The sequence below is a fragment of the Ixodes scapularis genome, unplaced genomic scaffold (assembly GCF_016920785.2).
Source record: "Ixodes scapularis isolate PalLabHiFi unplaced genomic scaffold, ASM1692078v2 PGA_scaffold7__128_contigs__length_106722199, whole genome shotgun sequence".
Classification (NCBI taxonomy): Eukaryota; Metazoa; Arthropoda; class Arachnida; order Ixodida; family Ixodidae; genus Ixodes; species Ixodes scapularis.
Genome location: NW_024609882.1, coordinates 22,036,511 through 22,058,024, shown reverse-complemented (window position 1 = coordinate 22,058,024; position 21,514 = coordinate 22,036,511). Strand labels below are relative to the sequence as shown.

The 21,514-nt window shown below is 45.3% G+C and overlaps 1 protein-coding gene across 1 annotated transcript in view; it reads right to left on the bottom strand.

Moving 5' to 3' along the window:
- Positions 1-21,514, bottom strand: part of LOC8052121 (splicing factor 3B subunit 2) — a 36,391-nt gene that overhangs the window by 10,674 nt on the left and 4,203 nt on the right. Inside the window, exons 6-13 of the mRNA XM_040223185.1 lie at positions 17,979-18,041; positions 12,267-12,461; positions 11,013-11,390; positions 5,352-5,481; positions 4,533-4,639; positions 3,713-3,843; positions 2,971-3,178; positions 288-368 (exon numbers count right to left, since the gene is read on the bottom strand). Of these exons, the coding sequence (XP_040079119.1) occupies positions 288-368; positions 2,971-3,178; positions 3,713-3,843; positions 4,533-4,639; positions 5,352-5,481; positions 11,013-11,390; positions 12,267-12,461; positions 17,979-18,041 (1,293 nt within the window). The remainder of the gene's footprint in view (positions 1-287; positions 369-2,970; positions 3,179-3,712; positions 3,844-4,532; positions 4,640-5,351; positions 5,482-11,012; positions 11,391-12,266; positions 12,462-17,978; positions 18,042-21,514) is intronic.

The window sequence follows — 21,514 nt, the reverse complement described above, 5'->3', positions numbered from 1 at the left end:
GTGAGTAACTACAAGATACAGCTTGTGAAAATTTATTAGAGGCCCCAATTCCATGAGGAAGGAGTACACATTTCTATGTCTTATCTCTACTCCACCGTGGCCAATTCTATGTCAGTCTAAGCCCTTTGAATATACTGAACCTAGGAACTTATCCCAAACTACTTGCAGGAAATTTCCAACATGAGAGAAAACACAACTTGCACATAACAATCTGGCTTTTTTTGTGTCTTTTGGGACATCATGTCCTACCAATCAAACAGAGAAAGAGAGTCAGCAGGCATACATACCTGCTTCAGCTCTGCAATGCTCATTCGACTGAGTTTCTTCATCTTGCGCTTGGACAGCTTGGGTTTCTCGTCTGCCTTCATCTGAAACGATGTGGGTCAAATAATTACAACTGTGAGGAAAACAAAATTCTCACTTCGGAAATTTAACGGAGGTGCAAAAGCTATCCTCGAAAACTGTAATTTAGTTACTTAAATTGAAGCAGATAGACTTACAGGTACATGCTTATATGTGCACCTAGCTATAGTTACAGTTATGCAAAAAAAAGAAGCCGGTCCGCGACCACCATGCAACGCGCGCGACCAGTTCTCCTCGACCTGTGGTTGGTCTGTCGTTGCGGTTGTTTCCAACGCAGCGGGGGAAAGTTGGGCTCGCTCCCACTCCTTGCGTCGTGAACAACACGTGTGTGCATCCCTCCGTCGCTATGGCAACTGACGGTTGCAGACCCTTGCAACGGTCGTTTCGGTTGTTCCAGTCGTTGCGGCTGCTACGGACGCATGCGTGTGAACGGGCCGCCCTCTCTTTGCTTCTCCTCGCTTCTTCGAGCAACCTCCTTGCCATCCTTGCCCCCGCGAGTCAACGCGAGTGCCGCTTCCGGCTAGTGCCGTTAGCGCCATTATCTAGTGTCGCACAGGGAAGCGTGCTAGCTGCACCGGTCGGTCGGCGGGCTGTTCCAGAAACCGCACTATAACCGGTATTTCCCTTTGCACGCCTGCATTTTAAGTGGTATGTAATTACATGAAGTTGTGTGGGAGGCGAACCGGTGGTTGAACAAATCCGCGTTATACCCGGTCCTGCGCTATAAGCGGTTACGTTGTAAATGGTCTATACTGTAGCAGGTACAAACTGCTCTAAAGCAGGTAAAAGACTGGGCAGTCAGGACGGTGCGAACTCTGTGTTTCGCAAGGTGACTGGGGAAGTGCTTTTGCGAGGTATGCGGAATATGCAAACGATTTCGTTATGCCCGTCGTTTGCGTCTCTCCGGCAAGACGAATAAGATGATCTACAAAGGCATAATCACAAGCCAAGATTTACGATAACAGTACACATTCAATTCAAACAACTTTACGTAAGGTGGCGGACGTTCGGTTCACCCAGTGTGAATCTCGAAGACCTCCAGAGCGAAATGACGAGAACATACCTGGACATGTTTGTCGCTACGCGAACGCCCGATCGCCTCCAGCCAGATAGCAATCAGATTGTCGTTTTTCGGGGTGACATGGCTGCTGGAAGACTCGCTGTCGCGATTTGGCAGCTCTTTACAGAGCAACGGCGCCGCTTTACAAAAACTGACATCTCCAAAAAGTTAACATTTGCATGCGCAAGCAAAAAGAAAAAAAGCATCCTAAGAAAGCAAAGAGGAAAACGAAAATAACAAACCGCGCTATGAAAGCCAAAGCCCCGCATCGTTTCCTATCACTAACACCTGCAACAGCTGCTAAACACACAATACTTCACTTCAGGCAGTCTCACTCAAGCACCTGGGTCAACGCAAAACACTGATCACTTCGGCGAAACTAGTCGAGGTAGGCGAGACAGACGGGAGACTTCGGCAGCCATGAAAGGACGGCAAAGCTTTTGTTTGTTATGGTATGAATCCAAACAGAAGTGCCCGTCTTGTGAACCTTTTGTAAAAAAATTATAACTTTCATTATACGGGTTATTCTTTAAACGAAAAAATATGCCGCTCAAAAGGAAATTACAACATATAACAAAGGTTTAACAACCAAGATCTAAGCTGTCAATCACTCTTAGCCAATGAGAAGTATAGCAGCCAATCGGCGCTAAGTGTCACTGAACACCAACTTTGTGGCGCGCGATTGAAAACGGACGAAATAGCCGCAAACTAAGATCAGTTTCGCGCAATAAATATTGCTGTAAATGTTTTTTTCCCTCCGCGAATTTTTTTTTTTTTTTATACTTGTCTAAATTAGTTTGTTTAAAAAAAAACTTTATTTTCTTTGCAGTTACCCTTTAAAGATGAAAAACATTTTTGGCGAAATTGCTAGGCAATTGTGTTGTATACGTTAAAGGTTCTAGCATCACAAACGTTTAGCGATGCTCTGAACTTACAGACGCCAGATGTTCACGGCGCTCTTCATCAGATACCAACTATCAAGCGTACCATGTGTACACTTGATAGTTGTTCCTAGAATTAAGCGATACTACCGCTAATCGGACTGATAAACCTGGCAATCTTGCAGAGCCTCCCATACTTGCGATCTCCTCTCCCTCAGTGCGCACAGGTGGTTGAGCTCCTCCTCGCCTACACCACTGGTCACACGACCGCACCATTAACCAAACCGTGTCAAGCACGTTATTCCTCCTCTCCCACCCGTCAACCAATCAGTGTCGAGCCTCGCGGCCACACTTTTATCAGGGCTTCACGAAATGCCGAACACCTAGCCAAAGAACGTCTCACGTTAAAACGTTTCCTGCAACTTCGGACAAAGCTCCAGACAAACGGCAGCCATAATTTGCGGAACCAAAATGGCGGAGGTGCCGACAGCATCGCGACATCCGACGGCATGGCGCTCCGGCGTTCGCGACATCGTTTGTTGCTGCTTCGGGACCGCTTTTGACGTGCAGGCGGAATACGACGCTAAACGCAATGATTGAAAACACTATACACGCGACATAAATTCAGACTTGAGAGGAGGTCCTTGGGGAGGACAGGCCACTCACGTCATCGTCGTCTTTGTCGTCGTCCAGATCGGCGGGCTTCTTGCGCTCCAGCAGGCGCTGGGCGATGGCGGCGGCGTCCTGCGCCGGGGTGGAGCCTTCCGCCCCCGGCACCTTGGGCTTCTCTGGCTCCTGCAGCTTGAACTTCTCAAAGATGAGCAGGAACTGGTAGTAGTAGGGGTCCTTAGTGTCTATCGTCTCCTGCACATAGCTGGCACAAGCAGACGGCGGTCCACAATGAGCGGGGCAGGAAACGACCGCTGTATTTTCCAGACTGTGGTCCACCGACTACGGAGGTTTGGAAGCCAATATTTTACACTGTGCAAACTAAACAAGGGTCTGTTCATTAAAGTTGCTCGTTATCAGTGCAGTTGTCGCCCAGTGCAGTTCTTGAAATCATGCCATTTCTCAGTGGGCATTATTTGGCAAAAAAAAAAAAAAGTCGAGAGTGCCAAATGAACGCTGTTACATCTGTGGCGCACACTTTGTAATGGGTACCTCTATTTCATAGGCTACCGACGAGATTGCCATGCGTCGTGAAGCCTCGTTTTAGAGCGGTTTTCCAGGCTCGCACTCAAAAAGTCTAAGTCTTATTATTATTATTACTATTAAAATGCCAAAGCTTGGCACTGTACGACAGATGGGGGCCGACTAGCTTACACGGCTGACTAGACGACGTTCACAAGGTACATTCACAGATGTAGCTTACCCGGGTTACAATGGTGCGCAACTCAACAGAACTCACTCAATGTCCACGTCCACCTCCTCCTTGATCTCCACATCCTTGCCGGCTTTCTTGGCCGCATCCTCTTGCTGCTGCTGCTGCTTGCGCTGTGCCCTCCTCTTCTTCTTTTTCTTCTTCTTCTTGCTCTTCGACTGGAGCAGCAAGAGGGAGACAACATTAGGCAAGGTATATCCTATGCAGACAACGACTTCGTATATTGGAACGTCCCGCTAACGCCGTCTGCCCGTCTGTGCCTGCTGTGTGATCTTCGACACAGCAGCACGGACTGCAAGATCAGATACACTGTGCTACACGGGTAGCTTGAACGCAACAGCGACATTTCGTTGCAATCCATTCACATAGTTTTAGCACGCCAAATTTTACCACAGAAATTAGAGTGGTCCAGAAGCAAAGTTCACTACACTGGCAGCGACAATAACCAGTTTTCAGTTGTGCAAGAAAAATTGGGGAGATTAGAAGTCGCCTGTTGAGACCAACCGTGCTCCGATTCCTTAAAGTGCCTATCATCTCGTACCATCCCCAATAATGTAAAGCTTTTCCAATCCAGGCAGTTGTAGTACACCCCTGACCTGTCCAAGCAAAAAAGACGAGCAGTGTCGAGCATGTTCTCGACAATAAACCTTTTCTGCTCTGCCAGTCCAGCTTGCCTGCAGTAAGAGGAAGTCTGAACCAACCGGCAAGTTGTGTTTTTGTTTAAATTTTCGTCATCTCAATAATGAAAGCTGCGCTTCTCAAACACGCTCACTGACTGACAGCCAATTTGAAGAACACATTACGAAATGCTAAATGGTAGCACTTGAAAAAGAGTAAAGCATCCAACCTCAGGTGGTGCTTTCACAGCCTCTGCCTCCTCATCTTCTTCGTCGTCCCCTTCGTCCACGGCGACGAGCCTCGGCGGTTTTGTGGGCACCTGTTTTTTCTCAATTGCTGCGCAGACAGGATTCAAGGCACAAAATCAAAACCATCCAATCTCGATATCGTAAGGGCTGTGCACCGATCGCCGCTTTTGTAAAGACAAAAAAGTGATAGGACAGAAACGAATGATTAGAGCTAGTACAAACTGCACTAAACTACGGGAAACATACATTAGGCGATCAATACTGGCAGAGCGCATTAGTATTTTAAAACAGAACCACCCAACCTACTTTGAATAGGAAACCTTCACTGAATTGTTGATGGAAATAAGGCTCGACTTCCTGCCCTCCAGATCAATCAAAAACCATTATTTTCAGCTTACCATCACCCAAAAATGCACTGTTTCCCTTTTTAGCAAACACTCTGACGGAGTTTGCCAAACTTGTGGTCGAAATGGGTCACACGGGAGTCACTTCTACTGAAGTATTTAGGAGCTGCATTTCACAGTCCACACACAAAGATACGTGCCCTTCTGCACCCCTCAACATTATGTCCACAGGCAGCAGTATTATTCCAAAATGGGTGCCCTCTTTCTGTAAAGGGGTCACACACAGCTGTTCTTCAGAAAAGCATCTCAGGAAAAAAAGCCCAGGTCTTTAAATATCCACGTCAAACTTTAGTCAACCCCGCAAACTAAGCTTCTTCGGAAGCGATTATTTGCTCGAGATGCGCAATTCTGAGATCCAGCGTCGTGCAACTAGGGAGATTCGTGTCTAGAACCAACCTGGTTTCTCAGCAGGAGCCTCTACGGGCGCCAGGGCGAGCTCTTGGGCACGTTCAGACGTGTTGGCAAAGATCTCTTCGATGACTTGTGGAATCTCCACCTCCTCAACCTGTTCTGCTGGAGGCATTGTCTGAAGAGAGAAGCATATTTCTGCACTGTAACATTCAGGTTGCCGCTGCCTTCGCTCAAAACTCGACTGTGATCGGGTGACGGTCCATGAACCGTAAAATACGGAGCAAGCGCCCCTCAAAATTGGGAGATAATCGTGGAAATCTGGGGGAGGAGTGCTTGCTAGGTCCAAGAACGATGCAGAGAGCGCACGCGCTTGGCTGGGCCCTCGCTCGGTCCGACCACCGAACTCGGAATGGCCGTCGTTTGCCTAGACGGCAGAGAACGCTAGCACGTAGAAATGGAACCTCGACGTCCTTCTCGCCTGCGAAAAAGCGTCCTATGACGCTTCACGCAGTTTTCACATCGGTGGCTCTCGGCACGATTCCACTGTTTGAAAACGGACCACGGGCCACAGCAGGTTCGTTGACATCAATATATCCAATGACGAAGCATGTCTGATGGCCAGGCAATTCCCCGAACCCAATTTTGATGGTCGTGCGCGCCATGCGGTTAAGCCGTTTCTTGCTTACGCAAATTCCCACCTGCGGCCGAAACTCGCGCGCGTGTGCTGCCGTGCTTCGTTTGGCTTAGTTTGGCCCGGCCGCTCGATGGCTTAATTGACTCGGCGGACGTGCAGGAAAAAAAAGGAATCAATACCGACAATCACGGCGCGGGGTGCATTCATTACGAGAGTCAACACGGCTTACTGAGCAAAATTAAAAAGCGATCAGCTACGCAGCATGTACCGTAGAATACCGCGCATTCGCCCATTCCATACTAAGCGCCCATTCCCAAATTTGCAAGATCTGAGAAAATATGAACAGTACAATTATATGTAAAATTGATGACTGGACAGTGCCCATCCCCCATTTTTTTGCAATTCCACTAGAGCCCGGTTATATCACACTCAGGTATTTCGAATTATTTGTTTATATCAAAAAGTCCAAGCATCCCCTTGAAAATCACATGTAATACTATAGGAGCGTTGTCTTTTTGTATTTAACTCGCATGGCGGGGACGTTCGATATAAGCGAACAAAGCCCGGCTGCCCGTTGCTTTTTCGCGATCCGATTATGCCGGTGGTGAGAACATTGCTTGCGTTGCTGCCAAGCCAGCATACATGCGGTAAGATACGCAGCAAAAAAGCAGTTGTGGAAAAAGAAAAGAATGATAAAAAAAAAAGTGGAGGATAGCAAAAGCAAGGTGAAGAGAAAGGGCACACGCGCGCGTGCGTAGGGAAAGCAGGGAGTGCCCGCTGTCGGAACGGTAGACTGTGCCCTTTCCCCGAACACTGCTGATGATGCGCGACTCCCTAACCCCAAAATAAAACGAGCAAAAAAAAAAAAAAAATCCTTTGGCAAGTTGAGTGTGTCGACAACAACAGTTGTACAATCGCACTTCCAACACCTTATCTTTGTTTACCGTTTTCTTTTGCCCTTATTGCTTTGCCCGTCTTTTTTTTTTTTGCCTTTCTTTTTTTTGTTGTCTGAATTTAGTGAGCTTTCTTTTTTGTTGCTTGCTTAACTTTTTTTAATGATACTGCCAGGTGCGCGTGTAAGCACGGTGGTGTTCGCGGTCTCCGCCAACTATCCTCTACTGTATTTAGCGGCTCTTGAATGCTTTATTCGAAAAGCTCCAGTTTGTCGCAACCTTCGGTATTAGCAGAGATGCCAGGAAAATTCAACTCAATCTTAATTTCACATATTTTTGTATATCAAATTATTGATATATCAAACTACTTTACGATCCCCTTTGAATTCGATATATCCGGTTTCGACTGTATCTCCAAAGTCTGAGTGGGCACTTGCCCGGTATTTTACGGTAGTCCTTGTCACTTAAAGGCCGACGACCAGACTCGAGATTCTGCAAGGCAGAAGATCCTCCTCACCCTGGAGGAGGAGAAAACAGGCCACGGTGGACGGGGTAGAAGGGGGAGAGGAGGAAGCGGGAGAAAAGTGGAAAGTGCGAACTGGTCGTCGGTCTTTAAGCCGCTCCCACCCGTGCTGTGCATTGGCCACGCACACGCTGCCCGCCGGTTGTGGAGATGATGGCAGCCCACGGCAACTGGGTGCTTGATGTGTCTTGCACATATCCTTGAACTTGTTTAAAATGGGGGGTGGGCGCTCGATACGTCCTTCGACGATTTCTTAGACGTCTCAAGAGTGGGAGTGGGCACTCATTGCGACACGGGCACGTGCTCGGTATTTTACGGCGAGCACTTTTCCTTGCCGAATGGGATGTAACACAGACGCGAGCAAGCTAAACCACGCTAGTCATAGCTCCGGCATGCTAACAGGTACCACGATCAATGCTGCCTCCTGCCAATAAAAACTGCTGAAAGGAACCATGAACGAGACTGTTCCTGTGATGGATGTGTTTATAGCCACTGAAAGAACGAGAAGGACAGGGTGGAATTTCAGTTAATGGGCGCGTGCTGGATGCTGGGCGTCCAAAAGAGACGCCCTGCCATTCTCGTCCTTTTGGCAACCGTAGCACTCCATAACATTTCCAGAAATTACTATAGTGGTACCACTGTATGTCTCTGTTAATACATAGTCTGATTTAAATGAACAAGGTAGACACTGACATAAAGACTGCCAACAGAACGAATGTAATAAGATTTAACTAAACTTCAAAAAAAAATTTTATTAATTTTTTTTTTAATTTTGAGGTTTTCAGTTTTAGAAACTAATTATACACACGCTAAATTTGATAACCATATGCCAAATAGTTATGTTGACATCAAATATTTCCAACATATTGTGAGGCAGTAACGAAGTAAGGGAGTTCAACGTTTGAAAGCATTTTTCTCAGTTCCACTTTTTGCTGCAAATTTCATAGGAAGGAATCTTTTGTTTGAAAGTAGAAGTATTCTGATACCACAATCAAGATTTTCCTGAACTGAAATTTTCTGGGGAATCGGCCTATCTACTTTATTTTGTTTTGTTTTTTTAAGTTGAAGTTCTCATTGAAAAAAAACTATGTTTTCAAAAATGGACAGAGGACAGATATGCATCTCATATTTTGAGATAATAACTCTTCCTGAAATATTTATTTTAGTTATAAAAACTAAATAGCCCGAAGTCCCACATCCCCCGCTTTGTATTCAAACAGTCATTTGCTTTGTTTGCATATCTTAGATTTCTTAATGAAGAGTGAGACACCTTCTTATGCAGGTATGTAAAGTTGTCCTAGAGAGCTGAAAGTTTGCAAAGTACACCTACATCTGACGCTAAATCTCCCCTGCAAATTTCATTCCGATCACTTCGGTAGTTTAGAAGCTGAATCTCTAGCCCGTGTCCCCCCTTAAAAGGCAACTAAAGTAATTCTGTATTTGAGAAAAAAACAACAGCAATACTTAAATCCATTTTTGTTTGGCCTCCGGGATTACAAATATCAAAATTATATTTCAGATTAATGCGCCAGTGATCATTAACAGCACTTTCAAGGTGGCGCCTTCCCGTCGCGTTCGGAGCAAGGAGGGAATCAAGACGTATTATAAAGAGATCTCAACATCTCCGCGCCTTCCACAAGCCTTACGAGAGCAGTCAAAAATGCTGCATGCACTCCCTCGTAAGCAGCATGCGCAAGGCAGCTGAAACTTCCGGGTATGATGTCACACCCAGCACTAGGCTTTTCGGTTTTTCTCGCATCTATTGATAAGTTCGGGTCAAATGCTTGCTAAATTCGTAGTCCCACTACAAAAGATACACTAGAATTCACCTCCGACCCATTTTTCTTTCTTCAAAAGCCTTTTGGCTTCTTTTTAAAGGGACACTGACAGGGTATTTATGCTCGCCGAGGTTTTTAGTTGTCCGTGACATATGAGAGCTCAACTACCCAGAACAAAATTTGCGGCTCGAAATTCGGTTTCTTTCCGCCCAAAAACCGCCGATCAAGAATTGGCCGGTTCGAGTCTCGCTCACTCTCTTTTTCGCGGTCACGGGCCGTTTTCTAAGGTATCGATGCGACCACCAAATTTAATCAAAGTCGTAGGTCACTGAAGGCACACACTCAATATTAAAAATAGAAAAAAATATGAAACCAATTTTTTGTGGCTTCTAAAAAGCTGCAAATACGTTGATTGAAAAAAAAGTTCCACAGACAACCGGAAGCATTCTGTGCGTTCGTCGTTTCGCGTATCGTGGGACTCACGGGGACGGCGATGGCAGCGGACGACGGGCGTGGGGCCTCTATTTCAGAACTGTCGTTCGCGGTACCGGCGAATTCTGTCTACCGTTAAAAGAGAAATTTGGGACTGATCAAAAGAATTGGTATTCATCCCGTACGACACGCCCGGCCACCAAGCCGATTAGAACGAAGACGTCGCCGAGCCGTCGCTCCCTTCTCGTGGCTGAAGACAACGCTCGCGCAAACGTCAAGCACGACGTGTCTACTTCGAGTTGAATATGCACGCGTACGATTTCTTTACTAGGTGCGAATGTCCCCAAAGTGTGGTGCTTCCCGACTTCGACCCGGGAGTGCTTTTGCTAGAGAAAAATCGAGAGCAAACTTTCCAACTTACAGTTTACCGGCTGAATTATTACTAAGGAAAGAGATCCACCAGATACGAGATGCCCCAGTAGCTCAGTGGGAAAGACGTCTGTTCCACACGCGGTAGAACCGGGTTCGATCCCCTGTGAATTTTTTTTTTTTTTTTTCAAACATTTTTTGATGTTTACATATCTTTTTCTTTTTTTTTACAATCATCACTGAAGAAACAAACAAATGTTGTGGACGATACTTCGCTGAATTAAACGGTATGGGATTTCCGTTTTGACACCTGCGAACTCAATGTAATCACTTTCCACAAAATGCAAGGAGCATATAAATCAGGTAGTGTTTGCTTTCCGAGGTGCCCGTAAATGTTCTACAGGAATTGCAGCCAGCCATTGGTCCCGATCCCGTTGGTCTTTCGGAAACTCTGTCGCACAATGCCACTTTTTTTCGGATGCAGGACATGTGAGCCAGGTCTTCACGCAACATCTTGGGTTTATTCTTTTCGGAGCCGATCATGGAGATTCACTACGGGCACTCACTACTCATCTCCAACTCCTCAATGTACAAAACAACTCATCTCGGAGTACAGAACAACGAGCGGAACAAACATAACTGCAAAAGCGCACGGCAAGCAGTTCCCGCACGCCGCATCGCACGCCGCATGTCGTGTCGTCTGCTACCGGAGAAGCGAAAAAAAAACGCACGGTCGGGTGTAGCCACGTGACTTCCGCCAGTCACTCTCTTCTCTCCACTTCTCCGACCTCCGTCGGGTTTCGGTTTCGGTTTCGAGCAGTTGTGTCTTTTGGCTTTATTAAAGAAATACGCTACTCTGTTGTAAAATATTAATTGGGTAGTCCTCCGACACCATAATGAAGCGCCTGGCAAAAAATTAAAATTTTTTTTTTGGGGGGTGTCAGTGTCTCTTTAATGACCAGCTATCTACCGAAAGTTGCGTCACAACAAAACTCTCCCGTACTGCAACATTAGCAGACCAAAAGACAACTCAGACGCCACACCAAAGAGAAAAGGCAAAACCCAGACAAGCGGCACCTGAGCAACGTCCAGAGGCATCGCGGGCGGCTGCGGCACCCCCGGTGGCGGTGGCACCATGTGCTGGGAGGGCGGCGGTCCGATTCCGGGCGGTGGCACGCCGCGTGGCACCATGCCGGAAAGAGGCATTCCGGGTGGCACCATGCCTGGAGGCCCGATTCCTTGGGGCGGCATTCTGTGGGGCATTACGCCCGGCGGCGCCACCCCGTGTGGTGCCATGCCGGGTGGCGCCACTCCGGGTGGTGCCAGGCCGTGGGGCATCAGGCCCGGGGGTGCCACGCCCATTGGGGGCCGCGGGGGAGTGGGGGGAGGCTGCTGCGGCAGTACCGCCACGGCCGGTGCAAGAGCCGCCACAGGTGTGGTCGTCACCAGGCTTACCTGTGTGGATGGTCAACATTGTCGAGGTACTTGTATACAGAATGAAAAGTGCTTTACTTCGAGCTCACAAAGTACTCTTAAATGCGACAGCTCAAAGCCTTACAAGACAAGATGCATGCATCAAAGTTTTATTAACCTATTTAAGGGGGACATGGGTCTTTGGAGCCAAAATCTTTTTAAAATGTCAATCTCAATTTTCATACCTACAGCTGTTGTTCTTATGACCAGGCCTCTCATTTTGTGGTTTAATATTTGAGCTATAAATAAATGTACAATATTCATCCAGGCTGAGTGTGCATTGAAGTTATCTCTAAAACACCATTTTCACAGAATACATGTTCTGAATTTACAATTTTGCAGGAGCAATATCTCAGCATATAAAAAATAAAAATATAGTTTTCTTTTTCTTGGTTTTTTTTTTTCATCACGTAGCCTAATGTTTGAGGCATACAATTTTGAGCCAATTTTTCCATATATGTCTAGAAAATATTTCTACTGACCTTTTGTTTTATTGCTTGGTAGCCACACATTGAGCACTCTGCACATATCGCACATCAAAAATCAATATTTCTTCACTCCAGCTTTCACACCTTTGCCAATACCCAGAATCACCTCCGATGGGCTTGCGCCACGGAATAATCGTCTCAACTACCTTTTAACAACTCTGTTCATATCCGTCTTGTATTAGCCCCAGAGATGTCATCAAATCAGTCTAGGCAAAAAGAAAAGGGTTTTCCCCCTTTTCGTGAGGCTGTATCTATAAGGTCAAAGTGTCATTAGACAGAGAGAGGCTGACGAGCGCCATCTTAGACTAAAGGGTCAAGGTTGTAGGTCGGCCACAGTTGTACCAGCGACAAGTCATGACGCGGTACTCACAGGTGTCAAAATTGTGGTCTGCTGGGAGATGACCGAGGTCACGGTGCCTCCAGGAGCCGTCGCCGAGGCCGGAGTCAAGACAAGCGTGGCGGTGGGAGTCGCGGCGGTTGGCACAGCCACCTGGGTGGTCGCTGCGGCGACCAGGACCGCAGGTGCCAGTGGTGTCACCATCACCTGCTCTGTCACGGCCAAGATCTGAAAAGAATGACAAGATTTGAAACCGTCCCCCGTCCGGAAGACCTCGCAAGGTTACGCGCCCCGCCCCCCCAACCGACCTGCTAAACTACGGCCCCTGCGTATTAAAATGACCACTCAGAAAAAATTTAATTCAAGTACCACATCTTTCAGACTATAGTATGAGGACTGCGCATGTTTAGAAGGGAAATGAAAAGCGGTACAGAGTATCAACAGGCAGAGTGTGCACCAGCGGGTGTGTACAATCCAAGGAGAAACATTTTTTTCAGCCGAAAGCTTCCCCTGCGAACTATACGCAAGGTGTGGACTACGGTGCGGAAAATATACTAGTATGTACTATACCCTTTTGCTACAACCATGACTACCCTGTCCAAGAGAACCCTAATTGATCCGTCATTTCCAAAAATGTAAGCATCCAAGCAAAGGAAATGATGTGTTATCACCATTACCCTAATTTGATGCCGGTTTCTAAATTTTTGCACACACCAAATGTAATTCTTTTGCATGTGTTTATACATTGTGAAGTTAGTCAGCCCCAATGGGGTTCTGGTGTCTCAGCTATAAATGAGCAACTTGAATTATCAGAAATTCATCTAGATACAATGTGAGGCAAAGTAGTGATTTGCTATGGGAATAGCTACACACATACCAAGCAGATTTTTTACACTTTCCTTTGCACAGGTCTATTTATAAGCAGGCACACACATAAAACATTGGCAAAGTTCGAAGCGAATAGTGGTTTTGGCCGAGTATTTTCTAATCGAATATCGAACAGTTTCTCCGAGCCTTTTACTACCATTGTACCATGCTTGAACGAAAATTCAGCTGAACTTGTGAAGTTTGTTCCCAGCCTTGCACTTGTCCACTTCTAAGCTCGGTTAGTCTTAATATAACTATATCTACAACCTGTGGCCTCAGAAACTCCAATGCCAACATTGGGGTGCCACGCAAATGACAGATTTTACATAAAATAAAAAATTAAAGAGACACCCAGCTATCCTAATCGAGGGAAAATGTATATCTGCTTGCTACATGCAAATATTCTTTCTTTAATCTCGAATTTAACACCCTCAGAAAAATTAAAAAGACAAGCACGAATAATGAAAGCAGATTGTCGGGTCAGTACTGCTTGCATAATCGCAGTGGGTTAGTCCGATCGAGTGCGCTTCTTACCGAGCACCAGTGTACAGCGGAAAAGCAATGCCTGCGAGCTTTGCGGGTGCACTTTCCCGCAGTATACAGGTGATCGATGAGAAGCGCACTCAACGGGGCTAACCCGCCGCTATGAATAAATACTAACCCGCCGCTATGAATAAATAGTATGAATTAAGCAAAAATGCTGTTTGAATGAAAGGGCATCTCCAGTCGAAAACGAAACCAAAATGAATGACTGGTATCGCTTTAGTGGCACGAAATATGATCACAGCCGAAATATTATATCGAAGTGAAGCCGCACACTCCACTAAAACCTATTTTAAAGATGCGACCAGCTGCTCTTAAGCGGGCGGCGAACGGGTTAGCTTTTAGTCAAGGAACACTGGCACAGCACCCTCGTGATGTCACGTCGCGGTGGGGATGGATGGATGGATGGATGGATATTGGCTGTTCCCTTTATATCGGGCGGTAGCTTGCGCCACCTAGCCTTAAAATTTTTAATTAAGAAATTTGTTCTTCCTTTTTTTTTCTTCTATTATTTTTCCCTTTACCTCTCTGCAACTATCACCGGGCGGGTAGAGTACTTCCCAGGAAGACCTTTGGGGGATTGGGCAAAAAAAAAAAATTAAACACCGCCCCCCGCCTCCTCCCCCGGGCGAGGGAGTCGCCAATTTTCCTCTGGTCAACCTCGTCGGTGTTCCTCCTTAAACCACACCCACTGGGGGACAGGTGTGAGACTTTGGGCCGGAGCCATGCGGGAGGGAGTCCCAATATTCCTCTGTCCCTCCTGACCCCCAGCTGTGCTAATTGTTCGTCCTTTTTTCATTTTCCCTAGACTGTATCCACCAGTTTTCCAATCTCCTTTTTGTGATGGTAACCCTTTTTTTCTCCATTCCTCCATCCTCGTCCGCAAAACCGAGCGCCCCCGCCAAATCCACCGACCCCTCCAGGAGAGCAGGACGAAGCCTCGTACATTCTAAAACAAGATGTTCCATTGTTTCGTTCTCATTTTGGAAAATGGCACATAATGTATCCATTTTTTCGAATTTAGCCCTATACGTTTTGGTTCTTAAAACCCCCGTTCTAGCCTCAAATAGTAGGGAACTACCCCGTGAATTATCAAAAACCTGTTCTTTTCTTATTTCCTGCTTATGAGACCTGTAAATTGCTAAAGCTGATTTTCCTTGCATCCTACCACTCCACATTTTCCTTTCGGCTTCTTTTACGCCCTTTTTTATCGTTGTGTTCCGCTCAGTCTCCTCCCTAGATGACAGATATTTAAATTTTAGTTTTCTCGTTCGGTTCGTCCATTTTGTATTCAAACTCTTCATGTATAAATACTTGTACACCTTCCTTGCCCATCGTACGTCCTCCATTTTTGTTAATCTTTGATCAAATTTCAATTTGCTGATTGCCTCTCTACTCTCAAAAGACGACCATCCCATGTCCCCTTGTACCCCTTCATTTTTGTTAATCTTTGATCAAATTTCAATTTGCTGATTGCCTCTCTACTCTCAAAAGACGACCATCCCATGTCCCCTTGTACCCCTTCATTTGGCGTGTTCCCATGCGCCCCCAGTGCCAACCTGCCTACACTTCTCTGTCTGACCTCCAATCCTGTCTGAACCTCTGATCGCATGCACAACACTGCATTACCAAACGACAAACCTGGCACCATGACTCCTTTCCAAATGCCTCGAACTACTTCATATCTATTATAATTCCACAGTGCTCTATGCTTCATAATAGCCGAATTTCTTTTCCCCTTTTTTATTACATTTTCCTCATGTTCCTCTAAATATTTCTTTCTCTGTTTCACCCAGACCCCCAGATATTTGTACTTATCTACATAGTCTATTTCAAAGTTCTGAATTTTCAGCGGCTCCCCCTTTTCTTCATTAAAAACCATCACTCCAGATTTTTCTCTACTGAAATTCAGACCAAGCTTGTCACCCTCTCCTCCACATATCCCAATTAGTTTGTCCAATATTTCCCGGCTATCTGCTATAAGTACAATGTCGTCTGCATACATCAGTCCAGGTATGACTTGGTTTACTTTGCTCCCTCCCTCCATATACGTCAGATTGAATCCCAAGTTGCTCTGCTCTAACCTGTTTTCCAATTCGCTTAGGTATACCATGAAGAGCAGTGGTGACAGGGGACAACCCTGTCTAAGCCCTCTTTTTATTGCTGCTGGTCTTGTAGTTTCTGCCTCCCACTTTATAACCACCTCATTATTTGTATACACTTCTTGCAAGAATCTAATCAAATGTGCATCTAGCTCATACCTCCTCAGCAGTTCCCAGAGTTTTTCCTGACTCACATTGTCGTATGCCCCTTTGATATCTAAAAATGCTGCCCATAATGGTCTATGGTTTGTCGCTGCAATTTCTATGCACTGGGTGGCTATAAATAAATTATCTTCAAGCCTTCTATCCCTTCGGAAACCATTTTGGAGCTCACCCAGAATCTGCGTGCTTTCTGCCCACTCTTCCATTCTTCTCTTCACTATCTGCATAGCTAGCCTGTATATGACCGAAGTTACTGTTATTGGGCGATATGATTTAATACTATCTTTATTACCTTGGCCTTTATATATTAGTCTCATCTTGCTTAGTTTCCAATCATTGGGTACGTCCCCCCCTTTAATTATTTGGTCTATCACCTGTTTTAGCTTTAATTTGCTTGCTTTACCTAGGGCCTTTATTAGTCTGATTGGAATGTCATCTGGACCTGTTGCTGTTCCTGCTGGAATCTTACTTTCCGCTCTGTCCCATTCTCCTATAGTAGTTCCCATTGTTTTGGCTCCCTCTTCCTCCTGCACGTTACTGTGATTGGTGTTCTCCAGTTTTCCATTTGGTTCCAACTCCGAAAAAGCTTCTTCAATTGTCCTCCTGATGTATTCTCGAGCCTCTTTACCTTCAACCTTTATCCCCTCCTGCGTGGTGAGTGAGTGCTGGCACGACTCCGTCTTTTTTCCCTGTGCCTTAATGTGCTCCCAAAATCTTTTTGCTGCATTTCTGTCGTTCTGATTTATCTCCATCATCCACTGAACCCCTGCGCTGCCAATTTTGGTCTGTATGAGAGCTGATGCCTCCCTTTTTCTATTCAGAAAATTTTCCCATTTCGCTGCTACTTCGTCCGGGGTTGCTCCCCTTTTCTTTGCCCACCTATGTTCTCGAGATGCCTCTTGACGTTGTGATATGGCTGCCTTAACCGCTTTATCCCACCAGATTTTAGGTTTGTGCTTTTTCCCTCTCTTTCCTCCTCGCTTACCTCGGTACTTTTCCAACTCAGTCTTAAAAATGCCCACTAAATCCTCATATGACCACTGCGGTTGATGATCAATGTTGCCATCCCTCTAGGAGATAGTTTCCTTTTTGCCATAAACGCTCAAAACCAAACTTTTAACCGCAATATTTATAAAACTAGACACAATATCGAGAAAAAAAAAATATATGTCGTAATTTACGGACATTGCTTTAGCTAAAAACACTCGCAACCCTAAGTTGAAGAATATTGGCTGGAGCTGCCCTTTAAGCAGCCTATAAATGCATTGAAACCATAGCGGGGATACTAAAATTTTTCTGATTTGTTTGAATTAACCAGAAGTATGAAATATCAGAGTCTGAATTACCACGAGTCTTCTATACAACTACAGTTGAATCTCGTTAATTCAAGCTCGAGGGGCACCGAAAATTTGTTTGAATAAAGCAAAGTTTAAATTCCCGGGAGTTTCCTTCCATAAAGACGCATAGGATGCGACCTGCATGCTAGTTTGAACTATCCACAAGTTTCAATTAAAAGAGTTTGAATTAATGAGAGTCGACTGTACCAGCCTGCGGTCTAACGTTGCTAATGCAGTAGTGATACACGACCACACGCCGGAACGACGCTCATCCAGATCGACGAGCATTGTACCGGCATGTGGCCACGTAGCTGTGGGACGTGCATGCTGCATGTCCCACAGCTTTGTCAGGCTTTTGCTTTCCAAAGTAAAGATGTAGAAGTATGCACATACCATTTCCATTCATGTCTATGTTTTGCTGGCATTTACTGGAACCCTTCCTTACACTAAAGTTTTAATACCAATCAGACCTTATTGTTTGTACACCGTAAGACCCCGTTAGCGCAAACAGGCGATTCTTAATTTTTCTTCTAAAATGAAAGAGCTGTCATCAATACTGTGAGGATGGAAAGTGCTTCCTTAGAGCACTAACCTAAGCGGTAGAATTCAATGCCTTTTCGAAACAAAATTGAAAAAAATCGCCGATGTCATGTTAGCACCAACAGAGTAGTGCGGTGTACAATTTTAACCGTGAACCTTTAGGCACAGTCCCAATGTGACAAAGAACTGCTTACAGGCACTTGCTGTTGCAACTGCTGCTGCCTCTCCTCTTGGAGGATTCGTGTCTGCTCCAGTATCTAGTGGACATACACAGAAACACAAATTTAGTGTACCTCAACAATGGTAGTTGTTTTGCAGCACTATTACTCACGATAAGAAGGGCAATAGCAGCATAAAACAATTCTCAGGAAAGGAGAGGAAAGGAATAAAGCACCATTCGACACAAATAAAACAGAAAATAAACTCTATCCTTGTTTTTTCTACATTCAATAGAAAAGCGTAGTATTCTTCTTTCAAATCAAAGGAAGCAAGCTCCATGAATTTCAATTACAAAGCTGTACACCATTAGGCCATTTGATATGGTGCTGTAAATGCATGACTTCATTCGCATAGTGCATCAACACAGAAACTTCATTTGCATAGTGCTTGAACACAGAAATTAGGTACTGTCGTGACCGGTTATAATGAACTCAACGGGAATCGGAAAACACTTCGCTATATCCGCTATTTCGTTATACCAGACTTCGGTTCACAAAGTGCAAAAGGGAATGGGAAATCATGATCGCTACGCTGTAACTGCTATTTCGTTATAACCGGTCTCGACCGTAAAGCCGAACGAGGCACAAGCCTATTCTGGAAAATGCCCAGATTGTCGGGAGCATGAACACAGTCAAGACACCAGTGACCCTGGAGTGCACATGCCCTAAAAAATGTTAAATGTCAGAGCATAGATCTACTTTCTGCAATTCTCTTTAGAAATTCCTATCAACCAATTTTTAAGCATAGATAGTCGACAAACAGCACAGGTGCACAATTGGAGAACCATCTAGCCATACATTTTAGCCCCTAAACCTACAACAGGTGGGGTAAACTCATTAGGTGACTGTCTGACCGCAAGTGTGCGGCACATCAGATTTAACGCGTTGTTAATTTGTGCGGTGGCTAGGAGATGCATTACAATGTGCAATACTAACTAGCACACAAAAAATGTATGTTTCCCATTCCAATCTTGTCATCTCAATCAGGGTGTCGAACCGGAACCGAACCGAACCGAAAACCGGAGCAGAACCGTTATTTTTAGCCGAACCGGATCTGAACCGAACCGAAATCTTCGACGCCATCTTGGAACTGAACCGGAACTGAACCGGAAAAAAATATAACGGTAACCGGTTCAAAACGGTTCGCGGTATTTTTTTTTTGTTAGTAATACAGATTTATTATTTGGGAATAAAAAAAACTGGCAGCTGTATTTCTATATTGATCAAATCGTCATATACAGAGTTGCAATGTATAATAAATCCTGGTTTTCTGCGGCGCTTTCTTATTGGCACTGTGATTAGCCATGTGTCACATCGTCACGTGACGTCATGATGTCAAGACATACTGTCAAGTAGTGTCACATCACGTGACGCCGTGACGTCACGTGACTCACCGCGTAGATTCAAATTAAGGACGTCGCTAGATCTATTAACGTTGTTGATCCCGTGACGTCACATGACATCACAACTTCGCACTGAGAGTCACGTGACACCATAATGTACCCGATTGTCATGATCCCGAGTTGAATGCTCTGGTTCATGACAACCAGCATCGCCAAACATTCAAGTGACGGCTCGTGTTCAACTCAAAGATTATGATGGGCCCGAGTCCCAGTAGAACTAGAAACAGAAACAAACGACAGCGACAAGCCTCAGACACATGCAGCATGTTCGCGATGATACCTTTATACGGCTTTGAGTTGTTCGGTGCTCGCGAAGTTAGCACGAGCGTTTACAAGCCTGCAAATGGTACCATCGTGTGCATGATACACGTGTTTGAGCATAGCCTTCTTTATTCTACGAAGCCTGTCAAATCGCGAAATACTCTGGTTTAAGGCTAGCCGCTGTCGCTGGTTTCTGTTTGTCGCTTTAGTGGGGCTCGGGCATTGTAGCCCAACTAAAACTGGATCTGAAGATCAGCCCATGCTCTCTGCTTTGCCAACCCTGCGTATGACTATGATAAACACTGACGGTGTGTATATTAGGATCAGATCACGTGGCTGATAGTTCCAATTGCGAGTTGAGGAGGGGAAAGCAATTTCCTTTCTTTCTTTCGACTGTCTGCCATTTCGCGGAGGGGCAAACTAATGGATGATTTTGTAAGTTATCAACGTCAGGGATTACATCTTAGCGGTATTTATTGAACTTAAGGTAAAAAAAAAAAAAGCTACACGACCCATTTTACATGTATGCACACCCTTGAGGCTCCCAAACATGTTTGCGTTATTGCTGAACTGCCTCAAAAAGTTGTCCCGAGAATAGAAGTGTTAAAAGGTCTAAATGTGACGTATTAGTCCGACGTTACATGGAACTATTAGTGTGTACAGGAGGGATACCTGAAAAGAAAGATCCTAGTGGCCTCAGGGGGATAGCAGCCGCTCTAAGTCTCACAGGAGTGTCGTTCTCAAGCTCTCCGAGTTTCGACCGCCCTGTATTTTGTTTAAACTTCACAGTGTGGTGCAAAGTAAAAGCAAGAAAGAGTTACTGTTAACAAGTGACACAAATATAATTGCCGAGTGAACACCACTCAATACGGAGCAGGCAATCCCTGAGGAACAAAAAGTATCTTGAGGAGCAACTAAAAAAAAAAAAAAATGGAGTGGGGAGGGGGGTAGTTTTAAAGCATACTGTGTCGTAAAGATCCCTCTGCCCCGCAATTTCGGCTCAGACTACAAAGCGTGGCTTGGAAACGGTAGTGACAGATGGGTAGTTGGTAAAACTTTTATTTGTTAAAACACTCTTGCCAGAAAGCACGTTTTCGTCGTGCGAGTTACTCGCGCCGTGCCTAACGACGATGCACCAAGAAGAAAAATGTGTGTACTAAGGTTGAAAGCTGGGCTAGTTGGTGATCGTTGTACATAATGGAATAAAACAGCGCGAAGATAGAAATAGGAAGAGACACACCAGACAGGACAGAGCGCTGACTCGCAACTACGGCTTCTTTACTCAACGAAAAAGAGAAAGACAAAGAGAAGGAAAAAAGATAAAAATATGCAGGAAAAGAAGAAGAAAAAGAATGAAGAAAAAAAGAAGAAAAAGACATTACTGTACGCAATCACACGCGCACCTTTCACCCATGGTAGCTGACTACGGCACGTGCTGGACCCTCATTGTCAACTTCAGGAACTCCAGCTCCTTGCCTGACAACGCCACTGATGCTGCGCTGATACACTTTTTTCCTTCTCTTTGTCTTTCTCTTTTTCGTTGAGTAAAGAAGCCGTAGTTGCGAGTCAGCGCTCTGTCCTGTCTGGTGTGTCTCTTCCTATTTCTATCTTCGCGCTGCTTTATTCCATTATGTACAAAAATGTGTGCCTCTCAAATACACAGCTTGCACTGAGTGCGAAACTTTTGCAGCGTGAATTTTGCCCCACCGGATTTGATATTCTCAGCAAGAACAACTCGCAATGACAACCACTATCTAGTGCAATTACGTCACGTGCAAACCATGTTAAATACTTCAGCTTTCTGGTGAAGTGCGACGTTCGCAACACCAGCAGTAGACGTCCAAGGTG